At 49.4% G+C, this 25898-nt stretch overlaps 10 protein-coding genes across 10 annotated transcripts; 3 read left to right on the forward strand and 7 right to left on the reverse strand.

The window, feature by feature from the left end:
- Positions 1-35: 35 nt before the first annotated feature.
- Positions 36-1733, reverse strand: AtWU_00679 (chlorohydrolase family protein; the record flags this gene model as incomplete). The annotated part of the gene is made up of 2 exons (XM_035495794.1): positions 36-1366; positions 1436-1733. 2 exons carry the CDS (start codon positions 1731-1733, stop codon positions 36-38), a joined length of 1629 nt encoding a protein of 542 aa, XP_035351687.1.
- A 597-nt stretch (positions 1734-2330) lies between these two features.
- On the reverse strand, positions 2331-5564 carry AtWU_00680 (glycine decarboxylase subunit P; the record flags this gene model as incomplete). The annotated part of the gene is made up of 2 exons (XM_035495795.1): positions 2331-2386; positions 2438-5564. 2 exons carry the CDS (start codon positions 5562-5564, stop codon positions 2331-2333), a joined length of 3183 nt encoding a protein of 1060 aa, XP_035351688.1.
- Positions 5565-6645: 1081 nt separating this feature from the next.
- AtWU_00681 (putative phthalate transporter) lies at positions 6646-8537 on the reverse strand (the record flags this gene model as incomplete). The annotated part of the gene is made up of 9 exons (XM_035495796.1): positions 6646-6769; positions 6826-7287; positions 7337-7554; positions 7601-7746; positions 7793-7840; positions 7904-7973; positions 8035-8163; positions 8212-8251; positions 8320-8537. 9 exons carry the CDS (start codon positions 8535-8537, stop codon positions 6646-6648), a joined length of 1455 nt encoding a protein of 484 aa, XP_035351689.1.
- A 1973-nt stretch (positions 8538-10510) lies between these two features.
- AtWU_00682 (sugar (and other) transporter family protein) lies at positions 10511-11871 on the reverse strand (the record flags this gene model as incomplete). The annotated part of the gene is made up of 2 exons (XM_035495797.1): positions 10511-10986; positions 11043-11871. The coding sequence occupies 2 exons, from the start codon at positions 11869-11871 to the stop codon at positions 10511-10513; spliced, it is 1305 nt and encodes a 434-aa protein (XP_035351690.1).
- Positions 11872-12166: 295 nt separating this feature from the next.
- On the forward strand, positions 12167-14738 carry AtWU_00683 (uncharacterized protein; the record flags this gene model as incomplete). The annotated part of the gene is made up of 4 exons (XM_035495798.1): positions 12167-12781; positions 12862-13107; positions 13146-14255; positions 14637-14738. 4 exons carry the CDS (start codon positions 12167-12169, stop codon positions 14736-14738), a joined length of 2073 nt encoding a protein of 690 aa, XP_035351691.1.
- Positions 14739-15918: 1180 nt separating this feature from the next.
- AtWU_00684 (arginase family protein) lies at positions 15919-16812 on the forward strand (the record flags this gene model as incomplete). The annotated part of the gene is made up of 1 exon (XM_035495799.1): positions 15919-16812. The coding sequence occupies one exon, from the start codon at positions 15919-15921 to the stop codon at positions 16810-16812; it is 894 nt and encodes a 297-aa protein (XP_035351692.1).
- Positions 16813-17221: 409 nt separating this feature from the next.
- On the reverse strand, positions 17222-19697 carry AtWU_00685 (transcription factor domain-containing protein; the record flags this gene model as incomplete). Its single annotated transcript, XM_035495800.1, has 8 exons — positions 17222-17725; positions 17799-17976; positions 18031-18186; positions 18243-18452; positions 18514-18646; positions 18711-19414; positions 19465-19547; positions 19626-19697. 8 exons carry the CDS (start codon positions 19695-19697, stop codon positions 17222-17224), a joined length of 2040 nt encoding a protein of 679 aa, XP_035351693.1.
- Positions 19698-20084: 387 nt separating this feature from the next.
- AtWU_00686 (kinase-like protein) lies at positions 20085-21238 on the reverse strand (the record flags this gene model as incomplete). The annotated part of the gene is made up of 4 exons (XM_035495801.1): positions 20085-20305; positions 20363-20522; positions 20586-20881; positions 20944-21238. 4 exons carry the CDS (start codon positions 21236-21238, stop codon positions 20085-20087), a joined length of 972 nt encoding a protein of 323 aa, XP_035351694.1.
- Positions 21239-22719: 1481 nt separating this feature from the next.
- On the reverse strand, positions 22720-23822 carry AtWU_00687 (amidohydrolase family protein; the record flags this gene model as incomplete). The annotated part of the gene is made up of 2 exons (XM_035495802.1): positions 22720-23654; positions 23708-23822. The coding sequence occupies 2 exons, from the start codon at positions 23820-23822 to the stop codon at positions 22720-22722; spliced, it is 1050 nt and encodes a 349-aa protein (XP_035351695.1).
- A 349-nt stretch (positions 23823-24171) lies between these two features.
- Positions 24172-25871, forward strand: AtWU_00688 (cytochrome P450; the record flags this gene model as incomplete). Its single annotated transcript, XM_035495803.1, has 3 exons — positions 24172-24420; positions 24472-25662; positions 25719-25871. The coding sequence occupies 3 exons, from the start codon at positions 24172-24174 to the stop codon at positions 25869-25871; spliced, it is 1593 nt and encodes a 530-aa protein (XP_035351696.1).
- Positions 25872-25898: the final 27 nt, after the last annotated feature.

A 25898-nucleotide genomic window follows, 5' to 3' on the forward strand; every position in this document is an offset into this window, starting at 1 on the left:
ATCTATAGACGCCAATCCAAAATCCATTACACCGATCATCTACCACCCCCCAACCTCCTAACAACCGCCCACCCAACAACACCAACACCAACCGCTCCTATCACCCACCTCATCCATCCCCCACCCTCCCTTCTATCCTCTCCCTCCTCCCAAACCCGATGCACCAGTTTCCCTCCAACCCACACCATCCTCACATTCCGACTATCCCCATTCCATACCCACTTATGCACCTTCTCCTTCCACTCCTGGCCCTCATCAAACACATCGACCGCAGTCTCCACCCCACCTGTCTTCCCCCACCTCCCCGCAGGATTAAACTTCCCCAGCTTCACCAGCTGCGCATCCCACACCATCCCCTGATCAAACCCTCCGATTTGCTCCGCCATGTCGACTACCGCTGCTCCGCCGCGTGTGGCGAGGTAGAGTGCTTCTTCAATGGAGAGGACCTCTCTCGGTACTCCGTCATTGTCCTTATTTTGTCCTTCAGAAGTCCCCGACATATGAGGAAGTAACCTTGATACTAGGCACGCCTGGCGAACCGTTTCTAGTATGCTGGGACTGTATCCACCGCTTACGTCGGTTCCCAGTCCCACCGTAATGCCGGAGTCGATGGCCTTCCGGACTTCGCAGATCCCGGAGCCGAGGGCCGAGTTGGACGCGGGGCAGTGGGAGAGCTTCGCCTCATTATCGGCGATCATGGCACGCTCGTCGTCAGAGAGATGCACGCAGTGCGCGAGGATGGTCCGCGGGGTGAGCAATTTGAAGTAGTTATACACGGAGGTGTAATCCCTTGCTTCTGGATAGAGGTCCTGCACGAGTTTCAGCTCATCCAGGTTCTCAGCCAGATGCGTCTGGATATGTAGTGGGGGCGAGTAGCTCGCCGCGAGCTTGGATAACTTCCCCAGCGAGCGCGGGGTACATGATGGAGCGAACCGCGGGGTCACGATGGGTTTGATGAGGGCGCCCTCAGGGTCGATGGTGTGGATGTGGTCGATACTGGCTTGGGTCTTGTCGATGGCGATGTCGGGGGACTCGTCGCGAAGGTACTCGGGGCATTGCTCGGGACGGTCCATGCAGACACGGCCGATGAGGGCGCGTTGGCCGCGGGCGAGGCAGAGGGAAGCGAGGAGGTTGGTGGCGGGGACGTGGATGGTAGCGAAGTAGGAGGCGCAGGTGGTGCCGTTTGCGAGGGTGCGGGCGATGACTTGGTTGTAGACGCGGTAGGCGTTGGGGGGAGGGATGGAGGGGAATTTGGTGCTGCCAAAGGAGGATTCGATGGGGAAGGTGTAGTTTAGGAGCCAGTGGAGAAGGCCGGCGTCGCCGAAGAGGCCGGCGTTGGGGTATTGGGGGGCGTGGATGTGTGTGTCTATTCAACGTTCCTCTGTATTAGTGGTGTATGCTGATGAGTTGGGATGTGTAGGGTAGGGGGACTTGCCGATGAACCCAGGGAAGAAGAACTCATTCTCCTCCTCGCGCGCAACGACTAATGTCACTTTCACTCCGTGCTTGCCCTTATGGCTACTCTTGTCATCCACGACAGTCCACCCCTTGTGACGGAGGAATCTCTTCAAGTCCCTGTCATTGGCAATGGACCAGTCGAATCCCTCGATTGTGCCGTCAGCAGTGGACACCCAGAGCGCGCCGCGGGTGATGGCGAGCTTGTGGCCCTCGTCAGACTTGAAGCGGGGCAGCTGGATGAAGGTTCCCACGAAAAGGGTGTATTTGGGGGACATGTTGCTGTGCGAATGCAGTGGATGCAGGAAAGAGTGTTGTATATAGGTAGGTTCGTTGCTGACAGCTGCTAGCTAGGAGCTCGTGTGGGGAATGTGCCAATCTGCGTCGCGGGTAGTGGAAAGCTGACGCGGGGCGATGCAGGTGCTGCACGCACTTCGGCTCAATTAAGAGTGCTGGATTGAGATCAATCCGCTATGCGACGGTGATTTAGAACTGCAGCCGTCCAAAACTCCGGAAGAGAAAATCGACAAAGTGCAATAGCCCAGCAGATGGCTGTCTTATAGTGAGGCCCGTCGCGTCCGGTTCCGGGGCTGCTCGGCCGGCTCCGATCCTGAAAGCGGCTAGTGTGACGATAAGATACGGATTGCCTATCTGGGGTGGATGTCGAGTGTTTGGCTTGTTTGCAACTGGAATAAATGAATGATTAATTGATGGAACATTCATAATTTTATTACTATTTCTAAAAACGCCATCCTTGTCTATCATGACAATGTTGAATCGCTGGTCATGCAAGTCGTATCAATATGCAATGCCCAATCCAGAATGTTGAAAATATGGTATCAAACGCAATCGTACACATGGGTATCATAGACTATCTACTCGCTATCCTCCACCGGTCCGCAGGTACAGAAGAGGTTCTGGTCACCGTATGCTGCAAATTATTAGCACAAGTCTTCATGAAAACAGTGGGATAGGGACTTACCATCATCTACACGCGTCACCGAAGGCCAGAACTTCTTCTCCACCAGGTACGGCAACGGGTACGCCGCCGTCTCGCGGGTGTATGGCCGGTTCCACTCGCTGGACAACAGGTCACGCTGGGTGTGGGGTGCCATCTTCAGCACATTGCCCTCCTGGGGCTGGGCGCCGCTCTCGACGGCGGCGATCTCCTCTCGGATGGAGATAAGGGCATCGCAGAACCGGTCAAGCTCCGCCTTGTTCTCCGACTCGGTGGGCTCGATCATCAGCGTGTTGGCCACGGGCCACGACATGGTCGGGGCGTGGAAGCCGTAGTCCTGCAGACGCTTGGCGATATCGATAGCCTCGACACCACAGGTGTCCTTGAACTTGCGCACATCGAGGATGAACTCGTGGGCACAGCGGCCGTTCTCGTTGGTGTATAGGATAGGGTAGTGGTCCTTGAGACGGGCCAGGATGTAGTTGGCGTTCAGTAGCGTGATCTTTGTTGCGTGTGTAAGACCCTTGGATCCCATCATGTTGATGTAGTTGAAGGTGATGGGCAGGATGCTAGCGCTACCCCAGGGAGCAGCGCTGATCGGGGGCGAGGACGACTCGGACCGCTTGGACTGAAGGTATTCGCTGCCCGGGTGAGAGGGGAGGTAGGGCCGCAGGTGCTCGGCGACACCAATGGGACCGACACCAGGACCACCACCACCGTGGGGGATACAGAAGGTCTTGTGCAGGTTCAAGTGGCACACATCGGCACCAATCTCGCCAGGAGAGCACAGACCGATCTGGGCGTTCATGTTGGCACCGTCCATGTAGACCTGGCCGCCATACTGGTGGACAATCTCACAGGCCTGCTTGATGCCGGGCTCATACACACCAAAGGTGCTGGGGTAGGTGATCATCACGGCCGCCAGCTCATCCTTGTGCTTCTCACACTTGGCCTTCAAGTCTTCCAGGTCCAGGTTGCCGGTCTTGGTGTCGCACTTGATAGTCACCACGCGCATACCAGCCATGGCAGCACTGGCAGGGTTGGTACCGTGAGCCGAGACGGGGATCAGGCAGATGTTGCGCTTGTCGCCTTCGTGGGCCTCCTGGTACTTCTTGATAACACGCAGACCAGCGAATTCACCCTGCGCACCAGAGTTGGGCTGCACGGTGACTTCGGCCATGCCAGTGATGTCAGCGAGCTGCTGCTCGAGGTCATCGATCATCTGGGTGTATCCCTTGGCTACATCAGCCGGCAGGAACGGGTGCATCTGAGAGAACTCAGGCCACGAGACCGGAATCATCTCCGTGGTTGCGTTGAGCTTCATGGTACAGGATCCAAGAGGGATCATGGAGTGGGCCAGGGACAGATCCTTGGACTCGAGGTGACGGATATAACGCAGCATTTCCGTTTCGGAGTGGTGGGTGTTGAACACGGGGTGGGTCAGGTACGCAGAGGTACGCTCCAGGCTGGCGGGAACAGGAGCAACAGCCAGATCCTCTTCCAAGCCAACCTCGGCCTTAGAGGCGTGGGCGGCAAACACCTTGAGGATAGACTTCACCTCCTCGCGGCCGACAGTCTCGTCCAGAGAGATTCCGACCTTGGTGTCGCTCAGCCGGCGGAGGAACATGGACTGCTCCCGAGCAGCCGCAATGATGGTATCGGTTTCTTGGGCACCGGACAGCTCGACAACAACCGTGTCGAAGAGAGCGCCACCATCAGCGCTGTTCGACTTGATCGGGACGTTGTAACCCAAGCCGGCGAGCTTCGCCTGCAGAGTAGTGGTCATCGACATGATGCGCTGGGCGATAGCCTTCAAGCCAGCAGGTCCGTGGTAGACAGCATACATGGCGGTCATGTTGGCAAGGAGGGCTTGAGCTGTGCAAATGTTGCTAGTGGCCTTCTCACGGCGGATGTGCTGTTCACGGGTCTGCAGGGCCAATCTCAGGGCACGGTTGCCCAGACGGTCCTTAGAGACACCCACCACACGACCGGGGACCTTACGCTTGTACTTGTCCGCGCAGGCAAAGAAGGCGGCGTGGGGACCACCGTATCCCATGGGGACACCGAGTCTCTGGGCGCTTCCAAACGCAATGTCGGCACCGAACTCGCCAGGTGCCTTGAGCAGAGTCAAAGCCAGAAGGTCGGTAGCAACACTGAAGGTACCACCGTTGCCGTGGATCGTGTCACTCAGAGACTGGAAGTCGTAAATACCACCCTCGGTGTCGGGGTACTGAGCCAAAACACCAATCAGCTTGTCACCCTGCTCCTTGACCAGCTTAAAGTCATCCGCCAGAATATCGCCAACCACCAGATTGATGCCGAAGCCCTCTGCCCGGGAGCGCATCACCGCAATGGTCTGAGGGTGGCAGAGGTGAGACACCACGTAAGCCTTGCCGGCCTTCTTCTGCTTTGACATGGGCAGGGTGGCCAAGGACATGGTCATGGCCTCAGCGGCCGCAGTACCTTCATCCAAAACCGAGGCATTGGCGAAGGGCAGACCAGTGAGATCGGCAGTCAGCGTCTGGAAGTTCAGAAGGGACTCGAGACGACCCTGACTGATCTCCGGCTGGTAGGGAGTGTAGCTGGTGTACCATGCCGGATTCTCCAGGACGTTACGGAGGACGACCGGGGGCACAATGGTCGGGTAGTAGCCCGTTCCGAGGTATGTCTTGCCCGAAACATCGATTTGCTTGCGGTAGGTATCCAAGAGCTTCAGCATATCCGTCTCTCCCAGACCACCGTGCACGCTGCTGTGGGGAAGATTGGCGGTGGAGTGCGGAGCAGACACCTTTAGGTCCTTCTTGGACAGGATGTCCGCCGGCAGCACTTGCTTGACGAACTCATCCAGCGACGCCACCGGAGGATCCAGGGTGGCAAGCATCTCCTTGGCGGCATCGGGATTGGGGCCAATATGACGTCTGGGGAAAGTATCGAGGGGTTGGAAAAGATCCGGGGGATGAGGCACGCCATGATCCGCGACGGAGCTGGTGTAGACGGGCCGTCGTGCAGAGGGCGACTGCTGTGTGGTGGTGTGAAGGGAACGAATCAAGGGAGAAGCTCTCCGCACCGCAATTGGTGAGGGAGCAGCGCGCAAACGAGAGCGCAGCGCCAGCTGGCGAGTGCCGCGCAGAGCGCACAAAGATGCAGCCATACCTACAATTGAGCTGGTCCAACGATTTCAGGAATGGCGGACGGTAGGTAGGTGAGTGGGGAGGAGGGGAGTCTAGGGAAGGGGAGGTATAGACCCGGTTGCGCGAGACTTCAGCACATGAGATTGCGCAACACAGTTGAGTAGAAGGAGGTAAGGGAGATGAGGAGGAGAGAGGAGAGAGGAGAGAAGATGAATTAATTGCGACGATGAGTGATAAAAAGAAAAGAATAGACTGGAGGGGAGCAGATAGCAAGAATAATTAATCCTCCTCGACCGCGGGCGCCACGGATACTCGTGTCGGGAAACTGTCTGTCCGGCCGATAACGCTGGTCCCGGGCCAATCACAAGACGAAATACAGCTCCGGTCCCTCGCGATGGAGCCCCGCCATTTGCGATAAGCCCGCGATAAGATTCACTTTCCCGCGGGAAATGCTTGCCTGCATTTATCTGTTTGATCAGTTCTTGCACAGTTTCTTTCGTTATACCCAGTTCTTAAAGATAATCTATGGCGGACTAAATATATCTCACTGAGCAGATGCCCCACTGCTAATTTTCTCACCAATTGACCTATACAAAATGTTGAATGGAGGAAAAGAACAGCCTCCCTCCGCAATGGAAGCTCCTCCGATAGCGTTCCCCGGTGATGCAATCATGACTTTCCCCGTGGAGCTGGGCCCGTCGGTAAGAGTCCCCCTTGCGAGCTGTGCGCTGCTGCAACTTGAACTTTTTATCTCTCAGACTTTGACTTACATTGCTGTGTGCCACTAGCCTCAGCACTTTACTGGTACTCTGCAGTCTTACTCATCTGATAATAATGGGCATTACACATCCTTGCTTACACAATGCAGTAGTTATGCAAGAATATAGATCGTAGCGGGCACCTCCCGATCTAGAACACGAACACCCCGGCTGCTTTCCCGACGGGCAATTCCATTACGCTCCACATCATTGGCTATCTCCAGCATTTGACGGCACAAACATTAACGGAATACTAGGTAGTAATTTCATATCCCATCCGACAGAGATACCAGCCCAAATCCACACAATACAAAATCAAATATAAAAACCCTACTTTCCCGTCCTAGATAGTATACCGGAAATCGGCGGACCCCTCGATAACACGCTCTCCCCGATCGGCTTGCTTATTCGCATATCGGAACCACACACTCAGAGCAGCCACTGTGATCATCGTAACAAGGTTGCACCTGTATCACACTTAGCTTAGTGCAACCAACACACAGTAAAAATCAAGAATACTCACGCAATAGTTGTCCATATCCCCGGTCTATATTCGGGCGCATCTTTCGACTGAAACACCAGACTACTGAGGATGCCACCAATGGCTCCAACACCAATCAGCGTCGCGCTGCAGAACGCGCGCGTCCACTGGCCCCGGATATTGTTGGCTTGATAGGCCATGACAGCGGGAATATTGGAATTTGCCCCCGCGACTACCAGGAACACTCCCACGTATCGCGCTGCATTGCCTTTGGCAAATCCCATCAACGGAAGGCCGATGATGCCGACTACGGCGTTAAACGCCACAATTGGTCCCCGTATACGATACCGATCGCTTGCCCAGGCTGTTGTATACATCACGATGCCCGCGAAGCCGTAGGGAGGTGCAACTAGACACTGTGCGGCGCCGGTGCTGAAGCCCATTCCGTCTTGGAGGATGATGGGGAGAAAGTACGCGATGGCGTATGCCCCCGTTGTGCTGCATCTGCTTGTTGTCAGATCTTAATATGAATAATGGCGTGAAGAGAACTGACAGGCAAATCAATGCGAAACCCCATATCTTCAGGTCAAGCGCAGGGCTGAAGAATCGCTTGAACGTAAAAGGCTCTCCATTTCCATCGGCACGGTCTCGGTTGATGCGTCGGACGATGAATGCACTCTCCCTCTCATTCAGGAATTTCCAGGACTTGTGTGCCTTTTCGGGAAAGTCAACCATGAAGACAAAGGTCAACAGTCCGATAACGCCCGTAATCTAGGAAAATTAACACAATGTCTCCTCATTAGGATCAAAAACATACCACGCCCTCCATTATAAATATCCATCTCCACCCTGAGATGCCCTGAATGCCTCCCATCTGCATCAGGCCAAAGGCAAGTACACCGGCTAGTGCTGATGCCACACAACCGATAAGGTAAAAGACCGAGTATCGCTTTTGGATGTCATCTGTGTTGTCAGCCAAATTACATGAATGTTGGTCTGCGTAACTTACATCGGACGTACCAACTTGAAAGAAGGTACACACAGCCCGGGAAGTAACCTGCAAGAAGATATTTGAGCCAATTATACAAGGCAAAGAATTGTAACACCAAGTCACACTCACCTGCTTCCAACGCACCAAGGAGCACACGGATTGCGACCATTTGCTTCCAATTCTTCACGAATCCCATCCCCTAGAGCAGCAACTGTCAGGCTTCTAGTTTCGCAAGGGTTTAGAGAACAGAGTCAACGTACAACAAGTATTGCTCCCCACGATATGACCAGCGTTCCCAGAAACAAAGTCGGGCCTACTTTCCGGATGATGACCGTCATCGGAGGTTGAAAGACCACATAGGGTATGAAGAAAACGAGAATCACGACAGACTAGACCTCATCAGAATATGCATCCTCAAATGACAGAGTAGAACTCACATAGCGAGTCCCAACTCCAAGCTGCAAGTCCTTCGTCATACTGGCCTCGTGTCAACGACCGATCCAACACAACATAATCTACTCATCAACCAAATTCAAGAAACTTACCCAGCAACCGCCGCCATACTAAGATTCGTCCTATCCATAAGCGAAATGCAATACGCCAACCCAGCCATAGTCACCAGCCGACGATCAACCCGATGAATGATCTTGCGCTGCTCTGCAGGCGTAAATTCCTCATCGTAGTCCACATCATCAACCCCAGACTTATCGATATCCTCGATCCGCTCGACACTGGGAGGTTTCTCAATATCAGTAGATGGCATGATGGCTCACAATAGCTATAGTAAATCGATTCCGAGATAAATCAGATAGATTGAACCAAAAGAAAACCAAAGCAGGCTGCAACCATATATCAATGAAAACCCTCCTAACAACGCAACACAAAGCGCCGCGCTTGCCCCCGCGATGCGTGGCAAGCCACATTTCTCACACACCAGCTCAGCTGATAGCATGCGGCATTTGCTCAGTTGTTACCGGAAATCAGGAATACGAGTCCAGATTGGACCAACGTCGACGCAATGATGTATAGCACCGCGCGTTCTCCACATTTTCCCCAGGTTTACGGATTGTAAGGCCGATGCGGGGAGGAGCTATGATCGAATGCGGGGGAGTTAATTATCAGCCACTAGTTAAGGCTGCGAGTCAATTGGAGGGACCGTCGCTAGGTATATTTCTGGTGGACCTATCGAGAAGGTCGATCGGGTTGTTGTTCTGGTCGGGCCGATATAGGGCCGCTTGTAGCTTTTAGGGGTTACCATCTGGAATCGCTAATGTCTACATAAGGAGGAGGCAAGCCTTCAAAGGATTTATCGAAAAGAATGGATGGGCGATTGAGTCATCTACCGGTATACAGAGAGCATATTGTGTGCTAGTTCCAATCTCGCTTATCTTCTCAATTTGAAACAGAAATAGTACGACCCTCGCGACAAATTGTCTGCCCCGGTTGGCTAAAATATATCGTATGCGCAAGATCCGAGATAGAGTTCGAGAAAAGCCATCTAACAACGATACGAGCTAGGCGCCCTTTCTTTTCCATTTTAAACGACCAGCCCTACAGTCTATTCCCTCCATTCCTGGCATATGTCTCAGGCCTGCTCGGGACGTCTCCAGATGCATAAGCGCAAACCTAAATATCCCCGCCACCAGGCTGAGTTTCTTTGTTCTCTGTTTCCTAGCACTTCCGAACTTTGCCATATTTGCGTACGGGCTTCCACCTCGCGATGCCATTCGATGATATGCTCGGCCCGGTTGTTGCGTAACCGGGCCGAGCTTAAGTTTGACCTAGTACCTGATTCCCAGCGGCCCGAATATAGAAATGCTAGTACTCCGTGTACTTCTGGCATCTACATCCTACTCGATTTGACCGGCGCATACTGCGGAAAACAGTTGGATACAACTCGGCGCAGAATGACGTGCAGCCATCTAAAGACCGGAGCGTGATTGGCTGGTAAATATACGGCTTCTCGGACTATGCGTCTAATGCAGCTAGTCACATAGCTTTCAGTTACCAGTCAAAAATAAATCGTGCATATGCATGATGTATATTCGCCACATTACCGATTCAGCAGCAAACGCCGGGATAAAAACCATCTGATTGAAGCAGATCGATCACCTAGATTGTTGGGCCTTGTGGTTGACCTTCCTATACTACTAGTGCTATTGTAGGATTGACTTTGGTGGAGCAGCAGCATCGTCAGAGGAGTAGATGGCAACTAATACAGTATTTATCATTAGCACATGCCACTCCAGCATAACACTTCTAGGCTTCAAGTTGGATTCTATATAGGTATTCATATCGCTCGTGCTTGTCCTTTTGTCGACCACATGGATGGAAGACTCGTGGACTTAACCCGAATGAATACTAGGGCACCGTTTGTGCTAGAAGGATCATTTGGAGTTGGAGAACGATGTCTATATTACCTGTTTAAGAGATAGTACTAACACAAATGCAACCCTAAGTGGGGAGAACTGGGGTGTCTGTTCCGCCAGATTTATGGACGTATGAAGTACCGATATTTCTAGGAAAGAGGAAGCGGGAGTGCTCCAGCCATGCGAAACTGCTATGTAATAACTATGTGTCTGAATTCATCGGCTGGTTTCTAGAGGAGAGGACGATTTCTTCGTGGAACAAGATCTTGCTATATTTTCCATCCCTTGTCCCTAAAGATAGCATGTAGCTCCGAAACTCAATTAAGTAATGTTGACAGTAGTACAATGGCATCATCACGATGCGACATCAGTCCCGTTCAAGCCCCTTTCCAGTTCGAGCAAGCCATGTGTGCAGTTCATTCAACCCCAAGATTAGCCATGCTATTAAAGCCGCCAAAAGCTGCGAGGCATGTCGCACCACGGAGAGTGCCACAATGGATGCATGTTTATGGATCGTAGTGGCCTTGATGGTCTGTTTGGTAGAATTGACGATTAATAGATCATCAGCCTCACAGTCGGCAGGTCTTATTCCTGCCTGGTCATCAGGCTGGCTCATCGTCTCATATCCGACAAGAGTAGTTTTACTAGAGCTGTTTACGGACTTTGTGGATGCGGACGAGCTTCTCCTTCGTAACGCCGATATGCCTGATGGTTTATTTCCACACAGTCTTTGCGCGACTCCAAGCAAGGGTCCACTTGGACCATCATTGATGCTATAGTTCTCGTCAGGATGATTGATTTCTGAGTCATCAGACGTGGCAGCAGGCTTCGGGTCTGATACTTCTGTAGTTATCTTAGTGAATGATTTCAGTGAGTTGCCGGTCTCTAGAGGGACTTACCTGCCACTGGATGTAGATTCTTTCTCACCATCGCTTGGTCTATATTCCTAACTAACCTGGCAAATTTTGGATCGTCTGTTTTGGAGCCGACGGGCTCAATCGTAGTTCGGAAAGGCGCATTTCTGCCCCGCGGCGGACAAACAAGGTGTTGTAAGGCTCGGTGATGCCGTCGCTGCATCTTGACCTCGATCTGCAGGACGATATAGAATGGAAAGGTATCGTGGTGAAAGGCAAGCGCGGTGTGCACGATTGAGTGGTGGACAGCCTGACGGTCCAAATCGTTCTCTTCCAGGTGCCAGATGAGCTGTCGATATCGACTACTTGCAACATATGAGTCGTCTAAAGAGTTATCGGTAAATCGCGACCCTGTGAATTTCCACCGTGATGCGTAAGTGACCTGGGACTTTCGTGAGACACCAATGCCTTCAACATTTACATTGGCGGCCCCCACTCTGGGGATGGCTTCGAGGGTCTCAGACACTTGGCGCTCTCGTTTCTCTCCAGTGAGGATTTGTGGCCCAAAGAATTCAGTGATTTCGAGATCTGATTTGGGATTCCTACCGGAAAAGTACTCTACCTCATGGAAGTTGATGGTAATGGTGGCTTGTGAGAGCTTACAATCGGCGGGTTGATGGAATGTGAGATTCAAATATATCAGCCCTGTATCCTGCCCACGGAGCTTACCCCACTGTGTCTTGGATTTCAGCCAGCAACAATCAACACGAAGTTTGCCAAATTTGAGGCTCCCAAGGCTTGCACTTGACTGTTTTCGACACACATCGACATGTCTGAATGGCTCGGGTTGAGTGGTGGATCGCCTGGCATGCATTGCATCTGATGGTTCATCCCAATGTTGAGTCGAAGGCGATGTGGACACTACTTGGCGGGAAGGACGGAGCGCCCGACCTGGGTTTAAATCTCTGTTCCCTTATTCCTGTTCTCCGTTATTTCTTTTTCTTTGACTGTGGCTGTGATGTAGGGCTCGAACTGAGCTCTCACATTTGTGATATATCTCAATTCAGTGGTCTTGGCAAAGCCGCCCCATAAGAACTTCAGCTGAAGCAGAGATGAATCACACACTCTATGCTCCCACATAATCAGAAATCATAACCCCCGATACTGCCATGGGATCAAGACCTTATGCTTCAGGCCAAGAAGAATTGCCCGAGGAATTAGCTGGCGTACAAGACTTGCCGTCGCCTGATCCCAGCAACCATGAATATCCGGACGCGTATGAATATTCGCCGAAACTTGCACGGTCTAGTGGTGTGTCTAACTCTCCCAACGAGGAGGACTGGCTGAATTGGCCCGACAATAATGCCACAGACATTACCGCACACCTAGATCTGGACATTGCTTTAGATCTAGAGCATGAGCTCGGAATCCTAGCGCGACTAAATCGATTGGGGCATTTTACGAAAGGTATCCGTCTCTTCGAAGAACGCCTAGCCCCCCATGTTGATTTCTTCCCCGTGGCGGCCGAATACGCGGACCTTCTGTTGGAGCAAGGGAGCTTCGGTCAGCTGCGTCAATTTATCGCAAGTCGCCTGACAGACACTCTTGCTAAATACACAGAAGAGGAAGTTATCCTGTTGAAGGCTATCAGAGCTCTTGCAGAAATGCATACTAGAGGAGCATTAATACCGGCGTTGAACATGGCAAGAGCAGCGCTGGGCTATTACTTGATTGAGGATCGTGATTTAACAGACACTAGGCCTTCTATAGGGATCGGGATCAAGGTAGGTTTCCTTGTCCCTCCCACTCCTTTCTTTTCCAGAGACTTGTTGTTGGGGTTTGCTGACTGTTCCCCGTTATGTAGATTCAAATGATAGAGATCTGCTTGCGCATCATTGCATACGTAGCTGCACATTCGAACTTTCTTGAAACAAGAGCCTTCCAGGACCTCTTGAACTGGTCTATTACGGATAATGGAACAATACTGATGAGATATGGGGACGATGGACTTGGGACTTATATTCTACAGGCCTGCCACAAAGCAATTGCCCCTACGTGGGTGCCTGGTATCGCCTTTTGCTCCAAAAAGGCTTCTTCTGGGATGCACATCGTATCTTACGATCTATATTGCCCATGCTTGGCGACCAGGGAGGGCATTACGTCTTCAACGGATATTTTGAAGAATTTGCCCAACTGGAAGACATCTCTCAAGCTGGCGACTCCTTCTTTCAGCTGGACGAAGATCAACTGGATGATGAGCAGTTTCTGTTGACGGAATTTGCGAATGCATACATGCTTGCCAACTTTTTCAACACGGAATGCTCTGTTGAGGCTGTCCAGATAGCCTACAAACAATTCTCGAGGAGATCTAGTTTTCTCGCATCGACAATATCCTCAGAATATCCGCACTTGATTAAGACTCGGCCATATCTGAATTGGATGCTTCTAGAGAGCGTTCAGGTTTTACCAGCATCCTGTCAACTCCAAATGCCGGTTCAAGAGCCAAGGGATGTGCCCGAGATGCGGACCTGGAATAACATCGACAGGTTACAGTTCCTTCAGCAGAGTAAACCGTTTATCACAAGAAGGATGGAGATGTCAAGGCATATTCGCAACCCTTCTTTGCTTGATGATCTTGGTATACTTTTTGAAAGCATCAAAGGTCTAGAAGATTATCAATTGGAGAGGTCCGTACTCGAGCAAATTTTCCGACATTCGCTGGATTGGGACAAGTGCCTTCAAACCGTACGAAGACTATCCAGTCTGAATTCCGAAACGATGAACGACGCTTGCGGGTATCTCCAGTGCCTGTTAGACGAGTTTTTCTTCCTGGAAAATAATAATGCTCCTGACTGTGAGCACCTGCGCAAAGACCTTCATAGTCGCTTGACTGAATTCGGCAGCTCGTTTCCCTTTCTATTTGATCATGATTCAGCCGTACGCCGGAAATCGGATATTGTCTTCTTCGACAACCCCCTATTGAAATATATGGAAAGAACAGCACTGTGCCTTCTTTCAATCGGCATAGGACGAGGTATTGAGGCTCAATTGCTGAATATACAAATGTCGCACATAGACCACCATCTACCAAGTCATGTTCAGTCCACCCTGAGCCCTGTCGGCCTAGGTGCCCGTCGTGCAGATGATCAAGATGAAATGCGAAAGCATGCCTCAAGAGACGCGGAGTATCCAGATATTAGTCCGCCTCCGATACCAATAAGCCGCCCAGCCCTTGATCTGGCTCCAAGAATGTCGGATGTGAGACGAAATCGCCCCAGTCTGATACGCCGAGAAACCTCACAATACACCTATAGTAGCGAGGCTGACATTCATGATATTATATTGTCAATTGAAAGGTCGCTTCAAGAACTTCGGTTTAGGGGGTGAACCCAGAAAAGCTGGAGAATACATACATAGAGAGAAGAGCAAGAACGACTGAGATCAAAGGGAAAGATAGCTAGATCCCGGGAAGACCTCGGAAACATAGGAAGTAATATATTGTATGGAACGAAATAGAAAATGCTAGCAATTCTCAAGGATCTAGTGGGCAGACATTTCTTGTTGCCAAATCAGTGTCGTCATTTAGCGGTGACTTGGTCAACTATACAGAAAGGATCCTGACTGACGTTTTGCACACAGGCCATGAAGAGGTACATGCGGCAACTGTTCTGGACTGATGCTATTCTCGCACCTCAAATTGCCCAGGGGAACTTTACGTTCACCAGCCTCGACGGCAATTAAATTACCTGCGACCGCTGGGATCGGAAGTCCAACCTGGTGGAATGATCATAATCTATATCATGTCTTACTTTGAGCAAACTTAATACTCGAAACGCCTGACATCAAGGGCAAAACTTGACTAGCCATTGGGGGATGAACTGCCAACTGCCTATGTGGAGGCGATTGGCGTCGTAAATCTTGAAGACAAAGATGGTCAGGGTCCTAGAATCGAAGATGTATCAGATGGCTAGAGTTGAAGGATTCTAGGTGGAAGGTAACTGAGTATTATTCCGTGCTATCTAGGGGCTAGTCTGTAGTGGCAGTAGTATTTTAAGCACAAAGAACCTAGCGAATTTTGCATTATTTGGCGTGGATCTAGGGGCATGATTGTCATGATTATGCTACAGCCTATTACAGCGATGGGTATACTGATCGGATTAATACTACTAGTGATGGTATTCAATGACAAGAATACTGAATGTTACATGATACATAAGAAATAGCACGAGCAGAGTAATAAATTAGTGCATATGTCCGCAAGATAGGATGTCTATCTTCCTTCTCACTATATAATTAGGCGTGGAGCGTTCACTGGGACAACTTTAACTATTTTGGGGTCCCTTATTTTCAGTACATAGAGTTTCACCAATGGTATTCTAATCAGATGATCCAATATTGTTCGCATACCAGCCGTGAAGATTGTTTCTGGAGTTGTTAGTGAAGGACGACTTTGATGCATCTCGCCTGGATAATGCCTTTCCGTGTGGGTCAACATCCTGAAATCATGCTTTACATGAAATATACAGTTTTACAAGAGTAGGTGTACAGGAAAGACAAGGACACTATACAATCCCCAAAACATCAGAACCGTTCAAATGACTCTTTGATTTATTAAATTTCATTAAGTGCTCCAGTCTTGCACTATCATGGATTAGGGAAACCTCTTCTTTTATCTTGATAGTTTTTTTATTGATAGTGTAAAAGTAGACTGGATTACTGGTAATTTGTGTGTATCAAATTTACAGCTAAACATCCCCATTCAAAGTTACAGTCCCGATACAAAGTCCTTCCCCCACATGCATCCAGCACCCATCACTATATAGGGCTTCAGCTCTTCAATTAATATTTCAAAACTCAAAACTACTTCTCCCACACACTTCTTGTCCTCGATAAACAACAATATAATTGAAGCATCACCATAATGCCCGCCAACGCAATCACCATCATCTTCTCACCCTACCACGTCGGCATCCGCGACCATCGAGTCGGCAACGGACCCCACCGCATCCGCCAACACGGCATCATCCAAGCCCTCGAAGGCCTAGGTGTTGAAGTCAATTTGATCGAACTCGATCCAGTCGACAAATTCGAAGGCGAAATCGGCCGTAGCTTCGAGCTCCTCCGACGCACGTCTACGGCCGTCACTCATGCCGTTGAAAACAACACCTTCCCCATTATCCTATCAGGCAACTGCATGGCAAGCGCAGCGGTAGCCTGCGGATTGAACACCAACAATCTAAAATTCATCTACTTCGATGCTCACGACGATCTCGATTCACCTGATGTCAACGAGAACGGCTATCTCGACGCGATGGGGCTTTCCATGCTCCGTGGCGAGAGCTGGAAGGCTCTTATGAGGACGGTTCCTGGATTTAAACCTTTCACGTATGATGGCAACTTCCTGTACTGTGGGCTACGGGATCAGAGTGATGTTCAACGCCAGCGGGTGATTGATGCAGGGATGAGTGCTTTATGGGGCGATAGCGAGCGTAAGGTCGACTTTGTGGGTGAGTTGCGCAGGGAGTTGGAGTTCAAGTCGTATGATCCGGCTTTGGTGCATTTAGATTTGGATGTGTTGGATGAGACTTATGGGCAGGTTAATGATTACCCTTCCCCGGGGGGGTTGTTTGAGTGGGACTTGTTGGGTTGTATGGATTTGGTGCCTACGAGGAGCACACCTAGGTCTCTTACTGTCTGTTCTTTTGATCCTGACGTGGGAGATGGCGATAGAATTGCAAAGATTGCTGTTCGCGCGGTGACTGCGTTCGTTCGGTCTTTGTTGGATACAGGGGTGATAGTGAGACAGGATTTATAAGGGTATGGGTAGAGTTATGATTTGGAGGGAAGGAAGATTATAACAAATAGGGATTACTTTAATTAGGGTGGAGCTGCGAGACCGATGAAGGGATTCCAGGAAGAAATTGAAATATAAAGGCAATCAAGATTATTTTGAAGCTTCCGCTGGGGTGGCAAACCTGAACCAATCAAAGTCTGCCTCCTTTCATCCAGTTATGAGCACAGAAATACGGTTTGCGCAGACGGCATTATATATCAGAAAGACAATCACATGTACAATACACGCAGCAAGAATACTGTGGATAAAGTAATGTTATCTTCAAAGCAACACATCATTTTCAAACAAGTTTCGAGACGCATGCCACCCAATGCTCTCTTCTCTTGATTCATAGTTTCCAAAAATAAACCCTAGAGACCTCCTTGCAATGTCATAGATCGAATTCATGCTCCCAGTTGGTATCGGGAAAAGGACCCGACAAGAATGCATCATCACCTGCGGATAGAAGATCGTGGGTATTGAACAACTCCTGATCCAGCTGCAAGCTCCCCCCAAGTAAAGAGCTATTGTCTTCTGCAGCCTGAAATGTTAAGGGTAAGTCTAGTGGGTCCTGCAGCCATGCATCAAAGCCACCTGCAATCTCCGAATCATGATTTTGGCGTTCGTCTTGATACACAAGAGAGGATTCAACAGGCGACTGGTCCCTGTTCTTCAGAATATCATGGACCCTCCATCTCCGTGAAACCAGGCCAAGTGCCCGTACTGAACGCTTTGCCCATCCCCAGGCGATGCTCATTTGCTCCAAGTAATGAAGCGTCTCCAGGAAAAGCTGTCTAGATTTATCCCTAATTTGACGGTCTTTGGAGGTCATGTTGAAAAGATGGATGAATGCAGCGGTACGGGCAGGATCAACTACGGATATCGATACTTTTCTCTTTTAGGTTAGTCAAGAGAATTAGTACAAGATACGGTAAGTGAGTATAAGCGATGAGTGGTGTGGTCTTCACCAAGGTAAAGAACTTAGCGTAAGCCCTAAACAGAACTGTTACTTTTTCTGCGGCTTTTATGCATGTTTCCAAGCTTGTAGAGACGGATTCATTAATGGAGCGAAGGGAAGGGCCGTTATCGCTGGGTATAACGATGAATGGTCGATGGAGAAGAATAACCAATGTGTAAAAGTGCATGCTGAAAGAGAGTCAACAGGTTTTGACAGATTCTAGCATAGGTCATGGCACGTACTGGAAACAATACATATGCGGCGGCAAGGGTCTTGAAGAAGTTGGTGGCAGGCGAAGAACACTTGGCAAGTTGTTATAGAAAGCAGTTAATGCTATATCAGTCTTCGTCATTATGCTTTTCTTTTCGGTCAAGGAAACGAAATATTCAGGGGTATATCTATAGGCGAACATAAGCAGCTTGAAAGAAATAACCAAAAGATGGCCATAACTTACATGTCATCTAGTGGACGAGCTGCTAATCGCAAAAGTTGACATGTATTGATGAAAGTAGTGATAGAGTACGATAGATATGGATGGCTAACTGAGGGTGTCGAGTGTCCATTCCATTGGCCATATTCAACAACAGCCAAATTGGATGGAAAATCGACCTGTATATCGCGCTCAATAATGATACTTGGTCGACCAATGCCGACAGTAAACAATCTTGTCGGTTAGTATGTAGCGAAAAGGTTTTTAATTACATATAAGTGAACTGCACGCTTACTTTTCAATCATGTAACAACCCCACCATGCGATTGACCGCAGCTCAACTTCGTCAGGAGTCATGGATCCCGACAAAACCCACAAATGTGGGTTGATATGTAGCCCTAGGTTATATGCCATTCGAATGGCAATCCCTGTGCGGGTAGTGAGCTATCACCTGAAGGGGCTATCAAGGTTTTATTGGAAAGGTACACATACCGAGGTAAATCCAACCAGATGGTTCATTGTCCTTGGCCATTTCAAACAGAGATAGATGTGCGGCGGCCACTACTGTTGAAACTCGTGGGGCCTTAATTTCTTCGAACAGGAGAGCCTGGGCCTTTTTGGAGAAATCGTCACCTGCAGTACTCGAATCATTAGGGACAGTGCGGACTTTAGGATTATCAGAGTATCTCGCTGCCAAGGCCAGCATGGAGTAAAGAAGCAACGGGGTACAGTATCCATCATCCAATCGAGCTTCCAGACTCCTGAGAAACACTTTTTGATAAACCAGATACTGCCAAGGATTCTGCCAATTCCAGTAAATATCAAGGAGTTCTTCTCGGATTTCGGGATCTACATCAATTGGCTGTAATGGCTGGTTTGGGTTTTCGCGAAAGGTAAAGGGCTTTGCTCCCTGTCGTTCCATAAAGCTGAGATTGCTGCGCGAGCCAAAGTACCGCAGCTGGTCGCCTTCTCCGATGCTTAGCCCCCCAAGGACATCGGTGATATCATCAATAGGGTCTAGGGATTGAGACTGAGCCCCAGAAATATCTTTATTTCCCCCTTTGCCATCCTGACTCTGCAACTGGTGAGTTGTTTTGCTAATTATATCTCTTTCTTGGGGCTGATATTTTGCTAATTGCGACTCCAAAAATTCTATACGAGCATTCAGAGCTTGTATGTGCTGCTTGGTTGGTGGCCTTGTTCTTGTCAACGACCGACTAACAAGCAATGTGACCGATACGCTTACTTGCGTTTCTCCTTATCATATTTATACTCGCAGTTTTCCGCGTAGCTCAAGCATCCAGCACAAGATGGTTTGGCACCATCACACTATCTCGATATCGGAACGTTAAAGCTCATAAATTTGGTACCATTCGACGGTAATGAATTGCCAACGAGTCCGCTTACCTTGATTCGTTTCCTTCGGCAAACTTCACAAGCGACAGAAACCCTTCTACGGTATGTTTGTGGTTGGGGCATGATGATGATCTTCTAAAAGATGTATGTAACGAAAGGTGATGGTTAGTAATGTGCTAGCCAGTATCGGTAGCAAGCGGGCGCGACGGAATCTCTTTTTTCCTGACCAACGCGGTGCTCATCTTTATCTGGCTGTGGGATACCCGCTTTCCATCAGCAACCGTGGGTTTTCCTATTACCATGCAGAGTATGATATCCTACATAAAACTGAATATCTTTATAGTTTGCAAACTGAGCATAGAGCATTGAACAAGATACCGCAATATTTTCTCCGTCAGCCCACAATAACTAAATCGGGGTTAGTAGTATCATGTCAGATTGATTGTAGTGGTCAGAGCGTTGAAATAAGATATTCATTTTCAATGAGTAGACACACACTATCTCCAATTCCTACCCAATTTGAGCCCCCAACTTATTGATTTCTTTTACCATGATCGGCTGCATTAGAAAATCATCATACGCAAGCTCTTCTGCTGTCGGACGTTCTTCCGGAAGCCATCGAAATATCCTGCGCAAGAAGTTTAGAAAAAGAACCTTGTCCTCCCCAGAAAAATGCAGCTCTCTGAGCCCAAAAGTCTGCTCTGGTATACATATAGAGCCTTTCCAATTACCTAAGTCTACTGTTAGCAAGCACATCGATAGTAGTTAATCAATGCTAAGCGGCATACCTTCCGCATCCCAGAATCTTTCGCATCGCTTACTCCTCATTAAGAATTCTGGGGGTGGAGGGCCCATTAGAGATACCATCTCAGCCAGATGCTGCTCATCGCTGAGAGTCCCGTTTTCTTTGGCAAAGAAAAGATGATGGTCCTCTGCAAGATCCCAAACCTTTCCTATACATTAGCTAGGGCTGCTTACTCCGATTGTCTTAAAGTCATATATAGCACATACCATGTTGCCAATTGACCAAATATCAACCTTGTAATCCCATTCCATACCTAGAATGACTTCTGGTGCGCGATAAATTCCCGGCATGATGTCACCATAGTACTTTTCTTTTCCAAATCTAGCTTCACCTAGATCGGAGACCACAGGAAGACCTGAACATAAAGGCATGGGGCGGGAGTAGTAAATACTCCGGTCGCTCAGAATCTTCCTAGCAATTGGGCGTTTGATTTCATCTTCCTCAATCTTGGATAATATAGAGCTATCTTTCACTCCTTGAAGTATATTGTTCGGCGAGATATCTGCATTCATCAGCCCACGTTATCTACAGTTATCTTCCTGCCGCTTGTTGTTGTATCCTTACCGGTATGGACAACACCGCTTTCATGCATAGAAGATAATGCTATTAGTATAAGCTGGGTACTTCTTTGGATGAGGTCCTTCGAGAACCTTTGATCGGGAAGCAATTCTTGAAACTCAGTGAAACTCATTCCAAGAGGCTGGTATACCAGGCAGACAAATGATCTCCCTTCTGGTCCAACAACATCAAAGGAGTCAAGGACCATGCGGAGCATCCTTTTCCTACCTTCAATAACGGATTGCTTCAAATGTTTCGAGATAGCGATTTCTCGATCAGAGCTTTCACCCTTTGCACACATTTTGAGGGTATAGTGATTCCCCTCCCTATGACCAATTAAAAACATGATTATGCACTCATTTCAGGAATACGTTACCGAAGATCCCGGCAAAGCCAAACAGTAGAGGAAGTGCCATATCCTAGCTTTGAAACCACTTGGTATCTGGAACCGAAAACTTCGCCAATGAAAACGGGATAGTAATTCTCCGGTTTATATAATGGTAAGGCCTCTTCCTCAATCTTATCTAGGGGATCTAAGGCTACATAGCCCGAAGTAGGGAACTGTCTTGGAGGAAGCCCTTGTGAAGTCACTGTTCTCATGAGAGAAAAAGGGAAACGAGACATACAAGCTTGTGACGCATAACTCAAGCATGGCAATGAATTCCTGAGATTACAACGCAATTTCAACCTAATTGAGGAGTTGAGGTTCATGATTGCAGAAAGAGATGGGTTGTCTCTCTCTTGACTTCGAAGACAGGGGGCGGCGACTGCTGCAACATTCCGTCTTTGTTTGCCCCCGACCCAGCATCAGCTGCAGCAGGGCGGTAAGCATGTTTACTTATGCAAGGCATCCGGACAAGCTACTATCGATAGTCATTCTGTTTCTATAGTGATTGCTGCTCTCGGGGCATCCTTAATCTTCCCAAGTCTCTATAAGCTTAGATTTCCCTTAGTATCTGAAGTGCAACACGAATAATGAAGATTTCTTGTACACATTATGATACGATGGTTGATGTTCTGTATGCCAAATCAATCTCAGCACAAGTAGTCAGCCTAGGCACGAAGCATATTTATGTTTCAGCCCCCTTGAGTTATAGCTTTGATGAACTGTTAAACTTCAACTTTCTTTCTACTAGCATTGGACAGCCCCGCAATGTTGACCTCTTTCGATATGTTACCACTAACACAACTAGAGTGAGCCAATCCAGGAGATTCGTGACCACATTCAGCACCAAAGCCGAGGCATCCTTTCCGAGGCTCCTCGACAGGTGGGTTCAGAATCGTCTTCATGAATATCATGCGCATAATCATATGTTGGGACACATGTCTCTCCGTGGCGTGGCTGACTAGACGCGATATACCGTTCGATCTAGGGGTAAGCGCTTCGTCACGTTACTAGGTGGTTTTGTTGCAGTCAATATACACAGGAAAATATTTTTATCTATAGTCGACTCCAATAGCACAGACCACAACCATCAGACTACTCAGATGGCGAGGCATTTATCCTTCTCTATGTTCTTCACCTATGGGAAGGAAACCAAGATTTTCAGAATGTAATAACTGGATGCACCAGCTACGGAGACTCTCCGGATGATGCAAAGTGGCCATAATCAAGACTCTCTACGTTTGTTTGATGACTACTACGACGAAAATGGCCAATAAAGCAATCTAAGTAGCCTTCAACATTGTAAATCAGGTATTCAGTTCTGCTACTTGATCATGACGATGCAGCAAAATTAGACAGAAAAGAGCAGAACATATGTGAATTAATTAAGCCCTTATCTACATAGCCGGACGAGTCCTGTTCGCCAAACGCGGGAAGAGTTTCCAGGCATTCTTGAAATTGATCATGTCCCGCAACTCCTGATCCATCTCATAGTTTTCCAGCTCCCCCAAAAACGCTGGGTATGCCGTGATTGGCGCATAAGGGAAATCGCTTCCATACAAGATGTGGTCATGTGGAACCATCCTCAACAGCATATCCAGAACCTGCGGCGACGAACTCAACGCCAGATCAAAGTAGAAGCTGCGGAATGCTTCCATCGCCTTGTCGTGGGTTGTTCCTATGCGGTATGAGACTGCAACGTCTGGTGCCCTCTTCATGGGTGTCGTGACCCGGGAGATGAGATACGGCAAGGCCCCGCCTGCGTGGGACAGGATGACTTTACAGTTCGGATACTTCTGTCTGGTTCCGCTGGTGATCATGTCCATTGCTGTGCGAGTCGTCTCGTGAGGATAGTCGATAGCCGGCTGGGGTAGCTTCGGGTTGACGGGGTGAATATCGACAGGGTGGGTGGGATGGACGAAGACGACACAGCCTCGTCTGTTGAGTTCCGCCCAGATGGGTTCAACGTCCTTGTGGCCGAGATAGGTGTTGGAATGACCATAGCGTGTGAACAGAGTGACACCGTCAGCATGCAGGGTGTCTAGTCCATAAGCAATTTCTGCGAGCGCGTCCTCGGTATCAAGTATATCGGGCAGAGATACGAAAAAAGCGAAGTGGTCGGGGTCTTTATCCCGCAGGTCTGCCGCATATTCATTCATTCTTCGGGCCAGTTGAGCGCGTGATTGACGCACTGGGGCAATGCATGCACCTGGAGCTGTCACCGAAAGCACCGCAGTCTTCACACCAATTCGCTTCATCAGCAGTTTAGATGCTATAGCGTTCCAGCTGGGAGTAGGCCAGCCACTGGGGTCGCCCCCTTGTTCTTCCACGGCTGTGGTCGGGTTAGCCGAGAGGGCTTATGGAATCCAAACGACGGAACATTACCCTGTGCATAGAAAGGTGGAACGAAATGATGGTGAGTATCAATCTTGTTCACTGGCGGCGTATGGCTCCATCCAACGGCTTTTTCCCGGAGCCAATCGAGAACGTGCTCACCCATGATGCCACAAAGGCTAGGCTGGAACAAAAATATGGTCAGAGTGAGTATGACAAGAGTCAAAGTAGAAGACATCGGGGGTAATCGTTCCACGAAACAGTTTATGCTCCCGCTACTTTAATAAAGGACCCATGTGGGAACCGGGACGGACCCGGAGGCGCGTCGCCACATCGGGTTCTTTCCGAATTGCAACATCACAGTGCCGGATCTTCGTAGTAGAAGCCGGATTGTCGACAGGATAAAGATGGACGGAGCAGCAAACTTGGTGCATGAAATTTGGAGTAGATGAGTCTTTCATAAATCCAGGAATCTGATATCCCTACGCTCGGTTGACCCACCTACGCACGGCACCATGAGCAATTCAATCCATGCCCAGATCTCCGGGCTTGCCAAAGAAAATCCACTCTCGGCAACTCTCGTGACTATAGCAGCTTTTCTAGCAACAATATTCCTCGTCATTCGAGAGATTTTTACTCCGGTTGGGAAACGCAGACCTCCCCATGGAAAGAGATGGAAGCTCCCTCCTGGCCCTAAAGGAATACCGATATTCGGAAGCCTGTTAGACGTTCGCAAGATTCGTGATGACCAAGATCACATAATAGTGTGTGGGATTCCCGATGATTATTATTTATGGAGAACTGATTGAACATAGAACAATGAACTTGCGAAATATGGCGAGATGACTACTCTGCACCTCGGATCAAAAACGTGGATTTTGCTCAATAGCAAGCGCGTGGTCTTGGAAATCATCGCAAAACGCGGTACGCTCACAAACGGCCGAAGCCCTATGCCCGTCGCCAGTGGTATTGTTAGCCGCAACGGGCGCTCTCTTCTGCTTCCTCCCTCAGGATGGACCGAGAAGCGACGAGTAATGCACTCGCTGCTCAGTGGCACCGCGTTAAAGCAGTATGCATCATGGCAGGAACTGGAAAGTACCCAACTGCTTGCTGAATATCTGTTCCAACCGGAGAGATGGTACCGTCATCACTATCGGTATGCAAACTCTGTGGTCCACCGCATTGCGCTCGGGGAGCGGCTGGTAAAATCAGGTAAAGAGCTTGAGGACCTGCAAAACGTTGTTACCTATTTCGTGGGCAGCATCGGATCCAGCCTGATTGACTGGTTTCCCGAACTTGATCGTCTCCCTCGCGTTTTGCAGCCATGGAGGAAGCACTGGGAGAAGCTCGGTGATTGGAACGAGGAGGTCTACAAATCATGGTGGATTCCAGTTAGAGAGCAGGTAGAGCAAGGGACAGCGCCCCCATCATGGGTTCGCGACGTTCTTTTGCACCCGGACACCAAGTTTACTGGGGACGACCAGGAGGCCATGTATGTTGCTCTGCAGCTTCTGGAGGCTGGATCCGACACGACCCGAGAAGTATTGAACATTTTCGCTATGGCAGCTCTTTGCTATCCGAAGACTTTCCAAAAGGCCAGGGAAGAGGTCGACCGATTGTGTTGCACTGATGGGAGTCTCCGTCTGCCAGGGATCGACGACCTTGAGCAAATGCCCTACATCTGCGCTATGATCAAGGAACTCCTGCGGTGGAGACCCATTTTCATTCTGACACCTGATCACGTGCTTACCTCTGACATGGAGTTTGAGGGCTATCACTTTCCGGCAGGCGTTGGCTTCGTTATCAACGAGGTTCCAGTATGCAACGAATGCGAGGATCCAGAGGAGTTCAAGCCTGAGCGGTGGCTCGATGGACATGAAACTGACGCTGCACACGGCCTGTGGCAGTTTGGCGGAGGCCGCCGGATCTGCGTTGGTTACAGGCTTGCTTTCAGAGGACTGTTCATCAATGTGGCACGCCTAGTATTCTGTTACGATTATGCAGCAGTAAGTTATCTACAAGGTCTTGACGAGGAAGCAATAATAATTCTGACATTTGGCAGGCGGGACCATATAACCCAAAACGACTTAATCACCACAAAACCGATGAACCGTTTCCGGTAAAGGTAACCCCAAGAAGCGAGGACCATGTTAATTTGATCTTGCGCGAAGGAGAATCACTGCAGGTTTTGGAGGACGCCAAACGACGAGTGTAGATACCCGTAGCTAGCAAAAAGAAATGG

The sequence above is a fragment of the Aspergillus tubingensis genome, assembly GCF_013340325.1.
Source record: "Aspergillus tubingensis WU-2223L DNA, scaffold_2, whole genome shotgun sequence".
Lineage (NCBI taxonomy): Eukaryota > Fungi > Ascomycota > Eurotiomycetes > Eurotiales > Aspergillaceae > Aspergillus > Aspergillus tubingensis.